The sequence below is a fragment of the Lolium perenne genome, chromosome 6 (genome assembly GCF_019359855.2).
Source record: "Lolium perenne isolate Kyuss_39 chromosome 6, Kyuss_2.0, whole genome shotgun sequence".
NCBI classification, from domain to species: Eukaryota; Viridiplantae; Streptophyta; class Magnoliopsida; order Poales; family Poaceae; genus Lolium; species Lolium perenne.
In genome coordinates, this window is record NC_067249.2 from 21,204,653 (window position 1) to 21,219,179 (window position 14,527).

The 14,527-nt window shown below is 46.2% G+C and overlaps 2 protein-coding genes across 2 annotated transcripts; both read left to right on the forward strand.

Annotated features, from left to right (window-relative positions):
* The first annotated feature begins 894 nt into the window (after positions 1 to 894).
* Positions 895 to 6,566, forward strand: LOC127308658 (uncharacterized). Its single transcript, XM_051339549.2, has 5 exons — positions 895 to 1,890; positions 2,066 to 2,223; positions 2,329 to 2,595; positions 4,077 to 4,204; positions 4,395 to 6,566. Exons 1-2 carry the CDS (start codon positions 895 to 897, stop codon positions 2,078 to 2,080), a joined length of 1,011 nt encoding a protein of 336 aa, XP_051195509.1. The 3' UTR covers positions 2,081 to 2,223; positions 2,329 to 2,595; positions 4,077 to 4,204; positions 4,395 to 6,566.
* A 4,815-nt stretch (positions 6,567 to 11,381) lies between these two features.
* On the forward strand, positions 11,382 to 12,758 carry LOC127310704 (UPF0481 protein At3g47200-like). The gene has a single exon (XM_051341353.1). It carries the CDS (start codon positions 11,382 to 11,384, stop codon positions 12,756 to 12,758), a length of 1,377 nt encoding a protein of 458 aa, XP_051197313.1.
* The last annotated feature ends 1,769 nt before the right edge of the window (positions 12,759 to 14,527 follow it).

A 14,527-nucleotide genomic window follows, 5' to 3' on the forward strand; every position in this document is an offset into this window, starting at 1 on the left:
CCATCACTGGCCCCAAAATGCAGGGCTTTCGCCCAGAGCATGGTACCTCACCACCGCAGACACTGCCCGTTCTTCACCTAGAGCTCCTGCGCCGACCCTTTCCTCTCAAAGCACTAGCCTTGCTAGGGCAACCCGCCGGCAGCACGTCCAGCGCGCCAGGTCGGGGGCAGCCATGCCCACAAAGGGACATGCCGCCTGAGAGGGGCACCACCGAGCCGCAAGAGTCGCAGGTGCCACCATCGGATGAGTCGCTGCGGGTCTACACACATCCACCTCAGAGAGCATCGCCGGCCACCCAGCACCGCCCACCTTGCCGCCAGCGCCGCACATCCGCCTCAAGCTACCACACCAAGATGGCATTGGGTTCCGCTCAACCCGGCCAAAGCAGCAGCACCATGCGCTCTTCACCGGCCCCGTCGACCCGCGCCAAGTCCTTAGCGTGAGGGGTAGAGGAGTCCCCGCCGCCGCCAGCTCCCGGGCTTTGCCCAGTGACACCCTCCGGCGGCGGCGAGGAGAGGGAGGAGCAGGGGAAGGGGGCCTGGGTAGGTGGTGGCTAGGGTTCCCTCCCATCGTCCACGGGAGTGATGAAAGGGAACGACTCATAGGTGAAGATCATACATGCGCGCTCCATCCATTAACAGGCAATAACAATGTGTGTTAGTTCAAAGTTGAGTACCAAATATAACTTACGTTCAGGAAGAAAGAATGACGCAAGTTTTTTAACCAAACAACATTGGAAGGTTTAGGCATACGCCAGTTTCAAACCAACTTTGTATACTAGGACCCCAAATTTGAATTTACACTATATACTTACTTAATAAAAAAGGAGAAACATGTTCCTTATTCTGCCTACCTCTCTATACGTCAAGTTTTGGTCGTCACCTCTTTCCACGGATGGCCAACGTTGGCCCATCCTCGATTCGTCTCTCCCGCAAGGCCGCAAACCTCGCCTCCTTCCGGAAAAACAGCGTCATCAAAACCGTCTCCTCAGTCAATCCACCTAGCACGCCTACACAGCGCCCGCCGCCCCTCCCATCGGCACACCGCCCCGGCTCCCTTGTCAACGCTCCGCAGTCGCGTAATCGTAATCGACGCGGAGGCGGACACCAGCGTGAGGAAGACGAGTTGGGTTCCCCGCCCACGACCACCCCGATTGCGGCTGAGGCGGGCGAGGATCTGGCTCCGGAGGAGGATGACGGACTCTGGTGTACACCTTCGTCCTTTGCCGCCACCACCTCCGCGGCCCGCCGCCGCCTGGTCCACCCACCCCCGCACGCTCACCACCAACGCCGCCCGCTGCCCACCAGCGCTTCGCCCTGCCAAAGCCCGCACAACCTCGCCCCACCGCTTCCGCCCATCTACGCCTGGCCCAGATCGCGTACCGCACCGCGCGCTCCGTTCGCCGCCCGCACCAGATCGTCACCATCGCGCGCGGACGGCCGGTCCGGGGACCCGAGAGCGGATTCGAAGGTTGACCCGCTCTCTCCCCCTTGCACCATTCGACATGGCGGCGCTCGAGCCCGAGACTCCCGCAGCTACCACTGCAAATCGCGCATCCGGCAGCGCGCCGCGTGGCGTCATCCTTGGGCGAACGCTAGCACTCGAGCAGTTCGCATGCCGACGAAGAGGCCGCCTGGAGCGAGCCCACTGAGGGCTCTGGTGGAGGTCGACGGATTTGTCTGCTTGCTCGCTCACCTCTACCAATTCGATCCCCATTCAATCCTCGATTTTTTTTATCCTCAATTCATGTCGCTGCCGATGGTCGCCGCCAGAAGTTATTCTTTGCCGCTAATCTTATGCTCGCGGACCTCCTTTGCCCCAGGCTCCCATCCTAACCACGGACTGGTTGGATTTAATTTGGGTTCCTATCAATGTCTTCATCGTTCCCAGGTACAGATAAATCCCCTATTTTTCAGTTCTTTTTTTTGTCGTCTGGAGCTGCCTGCTTCTTGATTTGATTCGTGGGTTTTCTGGACTTGTGGTGACCGCCATGGCCGCTCGAAAGTTTTCGGATTCTGCTTGAATACAAATCTACGATTTTAATGTGTGTTTGTTGACAAAATAGATATTTGATTGCTGAACTGAACGTAGCAGCATGAGCAAATGGGAGAAGTTCATGTGCGGCGCTACTGTGAGAGGACAAGAAAAATCTTTTATGGGACAATTGCAATCTGTGGAGAGACGTGCACCATTAACCATCAGCTTTAACCTACACTGTTCTAGGTATTGCCTGGTATAAATTGATATTTTCTATTTATTGTGTCTTCATATAATTGCTGACTTCTGTTTCTGTATTGCTGTATCTTGGACTCTTGGTCCTGGAGGAAGAACGGTGGCTGCTGTTGAGGAGGCAACGCAGAGGAGGTGGAGTAGGCCGGCCCCTTCTCCTCAATCGAGGATGCGATGGTGCCCTCCCGGGATCAGCAGAATGTGTGATGCACCCCAGTCCCCAGCCCCGCGCGCCCAAACCTCTCGGGATCAGCAGGGATAGAGGCAACAACCAGAACACCACAACCTCGATCTTCGCGATCGCGGCAGCGACGACCAACGATCCATCTTGGCACAGGGATTGTCGACTCACCTCGGCTTATCAAGGTTTGGCACTTTGGCCTTACAGAGACCCTCCGGCAACCCGCGACACAATTTTGGCATGACGTCGGCTCCAATTATGGCAAAGAATTGACGCATAAACCCAAACCCTCCCTCCCCTGTGGCGAATCGTCTCAGCATCGTCCTTCGATGCAAACGCATCACTGTGAGCCAGGGTTTTGGGGGACCCGCGGACCAGAGCAAATGTGGATTCGGAGGGAGACGTGGGTGGCCAGATGGAAGCACGACAGTAAGAGCATCCCAGCCGTTGGGCTCGCCAGGCCGAAATCCGGCATTATTTAGCACCGGATGATGTATTTTTTTTGTGCCTGGGGAGGCTCATTTTCCCAGCGACGAGCCCATGGTCGCCTTCTGACGCGCACCCACCGCGTGCATAGCGACGGTGCAGTCGCCGGGAAGGGCAACCGTCGGAGTGCCCTTGACGCATTGAACCGCCGTAATGGTTCGCGAAGTGGTCTGGCGAGCCCAAACGCCTCGTCGGGAACGGTAGAAGTGGCCTCGACGCGAGAATCGCCGTAATGGAGCACGAACTCCGCGGAAGAGCAACCGCCGCTCTCTTCGTCGAGATACCTACATATACGGTTTTCGACGGCCGACGCCATTCATCTATTCTCTCCTCTGTCAACCATGAGCGATCTCTCTTGGCCATCGGACACCGACAGCGAGGGGAAGCCGCCTGGATGGCGCCATTGGTGGGATCAAGCAGCATCGTCCAGCAGCGACGATTCCCCCCCGCCAGCCAGCGAGGACGAATGGGATGACGAGGAGGAGGACGAAGAGGCCGAGGAGCAGGCCGAGGAAGAGGCCGAGGAGGAGGAGGAGGAGGAGGAGGAGGAAGAGGTTGAGGACGCTGACGACGAGGAGGACTCAACTTCCTCCGACGAGGAGGTGACGAGCCGGAAGTGTCGCCGCCACGACGATGAGGCGGGGCCATCTAGGAAGAAGAAGTAGTTTAAGTTTGTTTTAGAGTTTTTATATGTAATTTTTATGTTTATTCGAATTATATATAATTTTTCTATGTTACACCACTTGAGAGTTCAAAGCTTTCGTTCGACGAGGGTATTGCCGTAGATCGGGAAGACGAGGGTATTGCCGTAGAAACCCAGGCCATTGTCGCCGACAGGTCGGGGCCACCAGATGGAGGCAACATAGAATTGTTTGTTCTCAGTTGGAAGGTAGTCTCAGATCTGCATCTGATTATCCCAGTTGTTTTAACCCATCTCTCATGTTACTTTTGCGGATCTTTAATATGCTGAAGTGCCATTTTAATTTTATCATATAGTCTCAACTTGTAACCAGAATATTATCATTAGTTCGTACTTCGTAGGCATGGACGGTTGCGGCCTTTGGAGTCTATACCTGAACCTGTAACAATTGAAAGAATGTTTCTTGGGTTATCTACGAAGGATACCTTTAGCCGAAGAGTTACAACATGAATGCTCATGCTGGCAGAATCACTATTGCAGGTGTAAAGGCGACAAGCAGAGGCCACCTAGAGCGCTGCCAGGGCGCCTGCTATCTTTTTTCTAGAGAATGAGATGTACATCAGTTTGACACCCTAGAATCACAAAACAGGGCAGTACTTGGAGAGCAGGTAACACCCAAAGATACACAAGCATTGCCGATTTACCTTTTTTTTTGTGTTATGACTGAAATCTTGGCATCAATTTGAATAAAAGTCCTCTCGCACAGAATAGGCTGTTACCTTCTCATGTCTTCTCTTCTTTTTTCTTTTGCTGGAACTCTATATTGACTGTACCGTCACATTGTTCCTGCATTTTCAGTCAGTTCGTGTGTTCTCAATGTTCCAGGAGACATCACATTTATTTTGGATAGTCAAGTGCCCAGGAGACATCACATTTATTTTGGATAGTCAAGTGCCTTGGAAGTACTCAGGCTGAAAAAAGAAGAGATAATACTTCTATATCCCCGATTCCTCCTTAAGAAACTGTTTGTTGTGGGGAATTGCAGCGTACATCATACTTTGTTGGATTTTTTTATATAAAAATAGGATGACACATTACCTCATCACAGCCATCTGCGCTAGGTATAACCATCACTTTTAGTTGTGGAAGTCCCTGTTTAGTCTGTCCATTTTTACACAAAGGATACATTTTGCTGCAATATGAATAGGCTATATATTGACGAATTGCCTATCCTAGGATCACTTTTGAGATATTCATGTATTTATGAAGGAAGAGATACACGTTGATTGAATCAACTTTGTGTTGTCACACCTATATTTAGAAAGCAATTATTTAAATATAGTTTAGTGGTGGAAGCATCATTTTTCCTTGCTGGACATTATATTGCTTGTAAGCTACAGATAATTTTCTGCTCTTGAGAAATTTTATGATGCCGGCACTTGCTGACTGCCTTTTTTCTGCTGGCAGGGATGTGCCCTCTTCTCCATCTCTGCATGACGCATCGGTGAGTTTGTCTGGCGGCCACCAGCGGGTTGTCGTGTGCAAAGGATATGCAGAGGTGATGACCGTGATGGCTCAAAGCACGCCACCATGACCAGATCGTTTCTCCACAACAGCAAGGCAGATAATGCTTTAGCCCCATTGGCTCTGGTTTTAATTTAGTTGGTATGGTTGGCTATGGTTTTAAGCTCTCCAAAGGTATGGTCTTCTTTTGTTATATATTGTTGTTTGCTTCTTTAGTCTTTCATTGTCTGAGCTAGGCCTATGTTACTGCTTAAATAAAACTTAGGTGCTGGTCTTTGGACCATTTATAGTGCTGAGGTGCACTTATTGCACTTAATATTCAAATGCTTATGAATTGCGATTTCTTGTTTTTTGTATGCATTTTCCTTACTGGAGAGCTTAAGCGCAGACAGTTTTCCAGATCGTGCCCTTTGTTTAGCTGCTTGAGATGATCCCTTTCAGTCTATCCTATTTTAATTAAGAAGCTCAATAAAACTAGGATCTTCGAAATTTCAATAATCAGTTGAGGCATTATAGTCTAGGTTTATATATTTTGTAATTTTTTGCTACATTGCATTCATAAGTATGCAGATTCAAGTGGCTGACCTACTAGCTACTAGCAGAATTTTTGGCTTGTGCAGATTTGTTCCAATAACATGCTAGCTAGGTTTGCATAAACTAACTTCCATATTCTTATATTGATATGTTGGGACGGTTCCTTGATGTGATTTTATGTATTTAAGGTGTCCAATTCCAAAGCATTCACTTAATTTAGCCTCTTTAAAGAGGCCTGGAGCTTGCTTGCTTTTGGTATCTCCAGTTCACATCTGCACTGGAGTAGCTGGAGTAGCTGAGAAAGTTACTGGCATTTTTCTATTTCCCCTGAGATGGTGCCTAGAAATGACTAGATTAAGATAATGATCGATGACTATTTATATAGTCATTATCCCATCATGTGTTAACACTAAACATCTCATCTAATATCTTTATGATAACAAAGTTTATTACAAGGTTTACACCTACCTGTCAATCATTGAAGCTGTGAATTGGAGCAAGCTGACACTATTGTGGATATATATTGTGCAAACACATAGGTATTGTATGAGGTTCCATTATTGCTGACTGATGTTCCATCTACTTTCAATTCATTAGATGATGTGCAATGAAAAAAACACTTGTGAACCATGCTATTATGGTGCTTCACCTTCGCCTCCACTTCGCAACACTTTTTTGCTTTGTACATTATCTACCGTATGGGAGCATGGCTGATTGCGCTGGTTTACGAATGGGCATGTACGGAAAGCTGCTTTCAGTCAATAAAGAACTTGTGTTACCCCAGACCAAGCTCAAGGACGCGGATAGAGTTGAAGTGAGGTTTTCTCCACATATTACCTGAGATAATTTACAAGTTGGCTACTACCTCCTGAGTTTGTGCATAATGAGACCGTGTTGTAGTAACTTGTGCCGCAAATATGACTTTTGATGCAATAAATTCAAGTTTATCCACCGTCTGCTTCATTTTAATCATTGAAGGTGGTTCTTTTGGGATTCGATCAGGTGCGCAAGGTGCATGCTTTGTGATGATTATTCTAGCACTCTTTATATTTGCAATGTTCATTAGACGATGACATATCTCCGACCCAAATCTTTAGTTTAATAAAGATTGTTAAAATATAAACTTCACGCACTTAAAATATAAAATATATTGGAACTTGTAATATAATCACAAACTGCAAGCATCTCATGTTTTACATGTGTGTTTTTGTGTGCGTGAATTTACCTATATAAATATTTATATATCTTGCTAGGTGGATTAAGATAATGCAAGGAGTCATTGTTGTCGCATCAACAAGCAATGATGCAAAATAGGATGCTGATGGACGAAAGTAATTTTTTTATTGGTTTCTGACCGTCAAGAAATACGGACTAAAATATACTATTATTCTTTCCCGTGGCAACGCACGGGCATTTGTACTAGTATAGAAGAAATGGAAGAACCAGTGGAGGCAAGATTTTTTTTTCCAAACAATATCGCAAGTTCCAAACAAACCTTTCACACAGGCGAACGCTACGCGTCGGGCGCCGGATACAGAGCCAAAAATCGGTCGTCCTCCGTGCCGTCCGATGACGATCCGACGGGCAGAATTAACTGTAACACGAATTTTGTGATTTTCCCCTACTTTTTGTAAACTCAACTCGCAGTCCTTACATCCCAGGTTAACCCGCAAGGTATGTTTCTTTGGACGTGACCTTCTCAATATTTACGACAAAACTGCCACTCGATGACTGATCCGAGTCTCATACATAGTATTACAATAAAATCTCTCACTTCACTTACAATTTTTTTGTACTATTACAACAAAAAAATTACAAAAAATTAAACAAATAGTCTTATAAAAAAGTGGTTAAACAAAATTATTTTACTATAGGTTGACAAAAAATTGGCATCAATTACAATAAAAATCAAAAGCTATAACAACAAAATCATGTGTTCGTGGCTGTGAAAAATTGGTTAAAAATAACACATTATATATATATATCCAATTACAACAAAAATCACCACCTATTTTTACCAAAAATTATTGGCGATTACAACAAAATAATTTATGGCAAACGTCTAGGTAAACATTACAACATCTCTGACATGCTTTATCTATAACTTTTATACGTAATTGTTAACGAACATATACAACATCTCTACGAAAAAAGTGTCCATGACTAAAACAATTACACCAAAAATCATAAATAATTACAATAAAAAAGTCATGCGGTTACAACATATTAAGAAACACACATTTTCGTAACATATCACTTAAAAAATCTTACAAAGATATGTCGTATGAGTTACAACAAATTATTATCTAATTGTTACAATCTGAAAACAAAAATGTTGATTTCTTATATAAAAAAAACAACACTCCAGTTTTGGGCCAAAAAACCATCCCCATATAGGGCCGCGTGCGAGCGAGGACGACGGATCGCTGGCGAGCGATCAGTCGCCTGATGGGAAGCGTTTTCCTTTCACACATTAACGGCTCGAATATGAAAGACATAAGAAAGAAAGAACGATGCGACATGCACGTTTGGAACTTGGAACATGTGTGTGCGCGTGCACTCAGTTTTCCAAAAAAATGAGAAAAAAACACTATTTAAAAGTTTTAATAAAATTTGAAATAAATTTTTGCATGTACATATTATGTCGGTACTTACTCGTGTAAGTTTTCACGAAAAATACTATTGTATGTGGCCTACCCAAAAATGACAAAATATCCAAATGACACTAATGTTTGGATTTGTACTATTTCCAGGAATAGGAATTTGTATTTTGTCATTTTTGTATAGGTCACATACAATCATTTTTTCCGTGAAAACTTACACGCGTAAGTATCAACATAATATGTACATACAAAAAATTATTTCAATTTTCTTAAAACTTTTGAATAGCGTTTTTTTTTTTTGAATTTTTCATAACTAGGTCCGCCCGCACCTAGGTTCCGTTTGGCATTTCTGAGAATGATCGGTGAAAGTGTTAGTATCACTAACTGAAGTACATACACGAGCAAAACTAACAAACCAACACAAAGAGAACCAACCTGTGGTTGGATGGTTAGGAGGGCAGTGGCACCCCCAGCCCACCAGAGTTCAAATCCCAGATTTGACACTTTGGTGTCTCATAAAGGCGGAATATTCTTCAGTGGGAGGCGACGTTCCCGTCGACAGCGAGGCACCTGTGGTGACTTCGTCAATCTCAAGACCCGCCGAATCAGTTCTTCATCGCAGTCTCTTGGAGGTGCTCATAGGGGTAGGGTGTGCGTGTGTGCGTTCATAGGGGTGAGTGTGTACGCGTATGTATGAGCGTCTTTGATTGTACTGTGTTTCGCAAAAAAAAAAAACAAACCAACACAAAAAGTACAGGCACGTCACAGGGTTACTTATTGACAACACAATGTAGTAACGCTCGAACAGTTCACCGTGCTACCCAGCTGGTCATGAGGCGGGCGTTCGAAGCGGGGCGGCGGCCCACGTCGCTGCAATGACCTCTTCGAGCCATCCCTCGGCGTCGGGCATGATCCCATTCCCTGGGCTGAACCACACCATGAGCACACAGAACTCCCAGTGCGCCGTCGTCGTTGTGGTCGCGCTCGCGCACCATCGCGGCTGCCTCTTCGTCCCTCATGCCGGCCACGCCCAGCTCAAGTTTTGCGTTCCGCCAGAGGCTCTCCACCGTGATCGCGCGCTCGCGCCCCTCGATCGCCGGCCCGCCAATGCCTGGAATCCCTCCCGCAATTCCTCCAGCAGCTCCACGGTCCCCAGCTGGCCTGCCATCACCGGAAGCAGGTCCTTGTACGCGCCACGGAAAATCTTCTCAGGCAATTGATTTGGTTGTTTCCCCTTCCCAACATTTCGGAGAAGGACAAGATCGTGCTTCAGTTATGGGTAAGATTGAATTATTTCAAATTGTTATGGACTACATCTACCTCATCAACGGGTGAATTATTATTGCTTCCATCTAAGAACATGCACAGTACCACCTCTTTTGCATCATTTCTGGTTGCCACGGTACCATAGTAGTAGCTAGCAACTTTGGTGACCAGGCTATCTCATGCATCGATCTTACATTTCTGTCTGGTCTAAATGAAGTGTTCATTTCTGCACTTAGCTAGTTTCATAAGTTCATTATAACTTTATCAGGCTTCATAAATATGACTTACTAGAAATTAGTGCCTAGAGTTTCATTTTGGGGCCTGTGTCGATGTAAATTAGATTCACACTTTTTTTTATTCTCTACTAAATTAGAAATGTAACTCTATTTTCATACAAAAAATCGTAGTTTTTTTTTTAAATTCAAATGGAACACTAAGGTGATATTCACATACAGAATGGGGAAAAAACTTTTAAACAGGTATATAAAATGGTATTACTTCAGCTCGTAAATGCATGTCCTACCATAAGGGGTTTAGTCAAATACTTTTAACTCTCACTAATACAATAAAACATTTCTTGAATTTATAAGGTGACAACAATTCAATTAGGTTTGCCACAAATAATATATCTTGATATAGATTTTATATATTTCCGACTAGCATTTACATACAAAAGGTAATGGTCAAAGATAGATGTTCATCGGGGACTCTTTCAATGTCTAAAGGGACATCTATGAACAAACAGCGGGTGTATAGACTATCACAATAGGTTCAATCTGAGTCATGTGGCAATGTTAATTTTGCTTTTTGGGGAACAATTTGGCATTGCCATTCTATACTGCTCTGCGTTGCGAGTCTGATAAGATTATTGTGTTATACCCCCTAGATTCTGATTTAGTCTACATCCTAGAAAAAAATCAGACAAACTGGTAGCACATATATTAGTACTACTTCAACCAATCCAAGCTACATTAAAAGTAGTTACATCCAATAGAGAGAGCTGGATTGCTTCATTTTATGTGTTGTTGATTACAAAGCTCAAATGTAGACTAATTCAGAACAAATTTTTCGACCCAAGATGTAGATTATTTCAGAACGGAGGGAGCATATATACTGTTGTCAAAGAAAAGTGTTTTTTAAGTTAGTCTGATTTAGCAATATGATAGTTTTTTTTTTGAAAAATCCTGATGGGGCCAAATGAAGCAAGAGAAATACACAATTTTTTTTATCAAGGATTACGTATGGGGATTTACAATAATACGAACAGTTCCACTTTCACACTGTGAGGTTATATATGACTTTTTTGGTTTAAGAATTCAAGATGCATTCCCATGTATTTGCAGAAGAAGTTGTGAAGCAATCACGACTATTGGATGACCATCCGGAGCAAGACTCCATGAGGGGATTTCACTTCCCTGCGAGGCTCCCGGATCCTCCTCATCCCCAAGGTTCGTTTTTTTTTCTATTTAGGAGTTAACTTTCTGACTTCCTTTTCAGATGCAGTACCTATGTACTGTTGCATCTCTTTTTTTATCTACATTCTCATATATTTTGGAATCCTATTAATTGTGTATATTTCGTTAATACATATGAATGTTATTTAAACTTTTAATCGTGTCCCATCCCGTACGGATCAAGCTAAAAGTTCTGATTTCGAGACTAAAATGGGACACAATATGTCATCATGTACCTGTTAGATTTGATTGTGATTTGGGAATGAGTAAAACTCCAAACAAAGTATATATTTCCAGTGTATGAATGCAAACACCAAGTATTATATATCTCTCTAGTGTACGAATACAAACACAAAGTAATAGATATCTCTTGTTCATTAGTTAGTAATTGATGTCCTTTAGTTTCTGTTCACTCAGCTGACAGCGATGTATCGGAAACCTTTGTGAAGATCGTGGAGGATTTTATGAAGGGCGTTTCAGACTACGGCGCCTCCGAGTCGGAGCAGCCACCAAACATCTACAAAGTCCCTGAGGAGATGAAAAACAGTCACAAGGAGGCCTACAACCCGATTGTCGTCTGGATCGGCTTGTTCAACGGCGACAATGAGACCACGCGCCGTGGCGTCATTCGGGGCTACAAATGGTGCTGCATGCGTAAGCTAATCAGCAGGCATCACCTTCTCCAAGAGCCAGAATGGACGCCCGTACTTCTGCGGCGGTGCCTGGAAGCCTTGGAGGGTGTCCTTCCGCGTATCATTTCATCCTATGTCCTACGCCACCATCAGGTAAAGTATGACCATGGTTTAAGGCAGTCGATCCTGAGCATCATGCTGCGGGATGGATGCTTCATCCTCCACCGCCTGATCAAGTACGCACGCATCGCCAAGAGAGAAGCTGCTAATCCCACAGGAAGTGGCGCCAGTAACAACATCGAGGAGGACGACGACTGGACCCAGGTGTTCGGGAGGTGCTGGGTGTGGGGATTCGTCACGTGCGACCTGCTGCTGCTCGAGAACCAGATCCCTTTCTTCGTTGTGCAGAAGCTTTTTCAGCAGCTCCGGACAGACCCTGACGAGAGCAGCGACGTCCTTGTGGACGGTGCCCTCCGGCTCTTCCGCTCCCTCCGGCCACAGAAGCTGCACTCCTCGGCCATCGCCGGCCGTGACGTGCACCACCTCCTGCACCTCTTCTACCTCTCCATCGGTCTACCCGAAGAAGCGGTGCCAGCGACCCATGACGACGGGCGCAGGCATGCTGTACCTCTGTCGGAGCTCCCGCAGTGGATACCGTCTGCCAGGGAGCTCGAGGAGGCCGGCGTAAAGTTCCGCACAAGGAAAGACGCGAAGAGCTTCCTCAACCTAAGGTTTCACGGCGGGGTCATGGAGATCCCTGAGCTGGAGCTGTATGACTACAGCGAGCCCCTGTTCCGCAACCTCATCGCCTTCGAGCAGACCTACCCCTTCACACCTGGCCATGTCACTGCCTACGCCATCTTCATGGACTGCCTCGTCACCTCGCCAGAGGACATGAGGCTGCTGCACCTCAGCGGCGTGCTGGTGAACCAGATGAATGGCGAGCGGGATGCGGTAGGGTTCTTTAGCCGCCTCTGTGCGGAGGCCCACCTGGCTTCCGACCACAACTACCTCGCCGGTGTGATCCTGGAGATAAACAGATACCAGCGGTCCAGGTGGCCCAGGTGGCGTGCCGCTCTCGTGCGGAACTACTTCAGCAACCCGTGGGTGGTCATATCCCTCTTCGCCGCCATCTTCTTGCTCGCTGTCACCATGATGCAGCTTGATAAGCCATTGGACACTGCTAAGCTCTGCTTCTTCGTTTTTTGAGTTGTTGGGCTGTTTTTTTTCTAATGATGGATGCACTCAAGGAGAGTGGCGTGATCGAGGATGAAGCCACTAACCAGTGCTTGCTTAACAAGGGAGCCAGAGAACGGCACGGTAGAGCCATCATGGATTATTGTTGCAATCAGTTCTTCCATGATTCGAACACTGTGATGGCATGTACCTATCTAATGCTGATGGCCCTTTCTTTTTCAAATGAGAGGTCGTCTGTTCTTTTTTTTCCAGCAGATAGCACCAAGCATTGTGATTTGCAACGTTTGAATTACTGGATGATCATGAATTTCAATAGTTTATAGTTGTGTGTATCTGAGGATGTAGAGGCCAGGCTGTCGCTAGTTATTTGTAAATATATGAGGTTGACAGGTTGAGGCCTGTTGGTACATAATATCTTGTCCACCTGGTCTTTTCACCAAAGTTACAGATGGCAGCCTAACAAACATTGTAACTCAGCTTACAGGATGATCATGTTTTTCAATAATATTATGGATTGTTTATCCGAGGATACGGAGGTCCTTCCTTTCAAAAATGGACTAAATTGTAGGGAGTGGTTGTTTTCATTGTTTAACTGCCCTCGATAGGTTGATACCTGATTCCGACATGTAAGGCACAAGGTACATTTGCTTATTAGTTTTCTTTACCTAGAATGGATCTGGGGCTATGTTCCCCATATAAAAAAAACCTGATAGAATGGGTGTTTTGTACCTGTACTAGCAATTTCATATGTATGCACCCTTGTATTGTAGGGTCATGTTGTATTCGTTTCGGTATGGATGACTTTACTTGAAGTTTTTAAGGTGTGTAAACCAATACACTTTGCTCTTGTATAATACCGTTAATCATTTACCTCTTCGAATATATGTTCCTGAACTGTTTTTTTTTTGTTTAGCTCATCTAGCTTCAAACTATAAAAGGTTCTTAGAGCATCTCCACCGGTAGCCCCTAAATAGGCGACGACAGGGATGCCGGCACCTCCGTTTGGGGGTGCCGGAACTGCATCCTCTATTTGGGGGAGCTGTTCCCACACTGGCGCCTCTAAACAGGCGGTCCCGATAAAATTTTAAATTTAAATTGACATTTAAACATCAAATTTAAACGAAATTCATACGAAATTTATACAAAAGTACTTCGAATTGATACAAAACGAAATTCAAACGACTTTTAAAAATCGAATTTAAAAATGTAAACTTAATCAATCTACTACGGGGCGCACGACAGGCCTCGTCGTCGTTCTTCGCCTTTGCCGCATGCATCCGTGCCCACCTCTCGGTCCTTCCTTCGCGCATCTGGCGGTGGAGCATGGCGGCTGGCGTCGCAGGAGCTTGCCGGCGGCGCCGTCCCCGTGCTTCCCGCCTTTGCTCGTTGTCGGCGCGGCTCGCTTGCTCGCAGGCGAACGCGTCGTAGTGGCGATGGGCGTTGAGGGAGGCAAGCTTCTGTCGCTTCGCCTCCATCAGTAGGCGTCCCGCCTCCTCCGTGGCCGCTCGCTGGCGCGAGATCTCGAGGGCGTGCTCGAGATTAGCGTCGTTGATGAACTCCCGCTCCTCCTCCTTCAACGTCCGGAACCGCTCCGCGTTCAACGACGTCAGGATCGCCGCCTGCTCCGGGTCGGGGGGTGCCTGCGGCTGCTCACCCCATTGTGCCGCCTCCTCCGCCGCCTCAGCTTCCGCATCGGCATAGTAGGCCTCGCGCCACACCGTGAACCTTGGGTCTACATCGTCGTCGGAGCTGTTGTCCGCGTCCGGCTCCGGCTCCGGCTG

Excerpts from the sequence above, each read along its gene's own strand:
- LOC127308658 (XM_051339549.2), top strand. The coding sequence starts at position 895 with ATGGCCAACGTTGGCCCATCCTCGATTCGTCTCTCCCGCAAGGCCGCA.
- LOC127310704 (XM_051341353.1), top strand. The coding sequence starts at position 11,382 with ATGAAGGGCGTTTCAGACTACGGCGCCTCCGAGTCGGAGCAGCCACCA.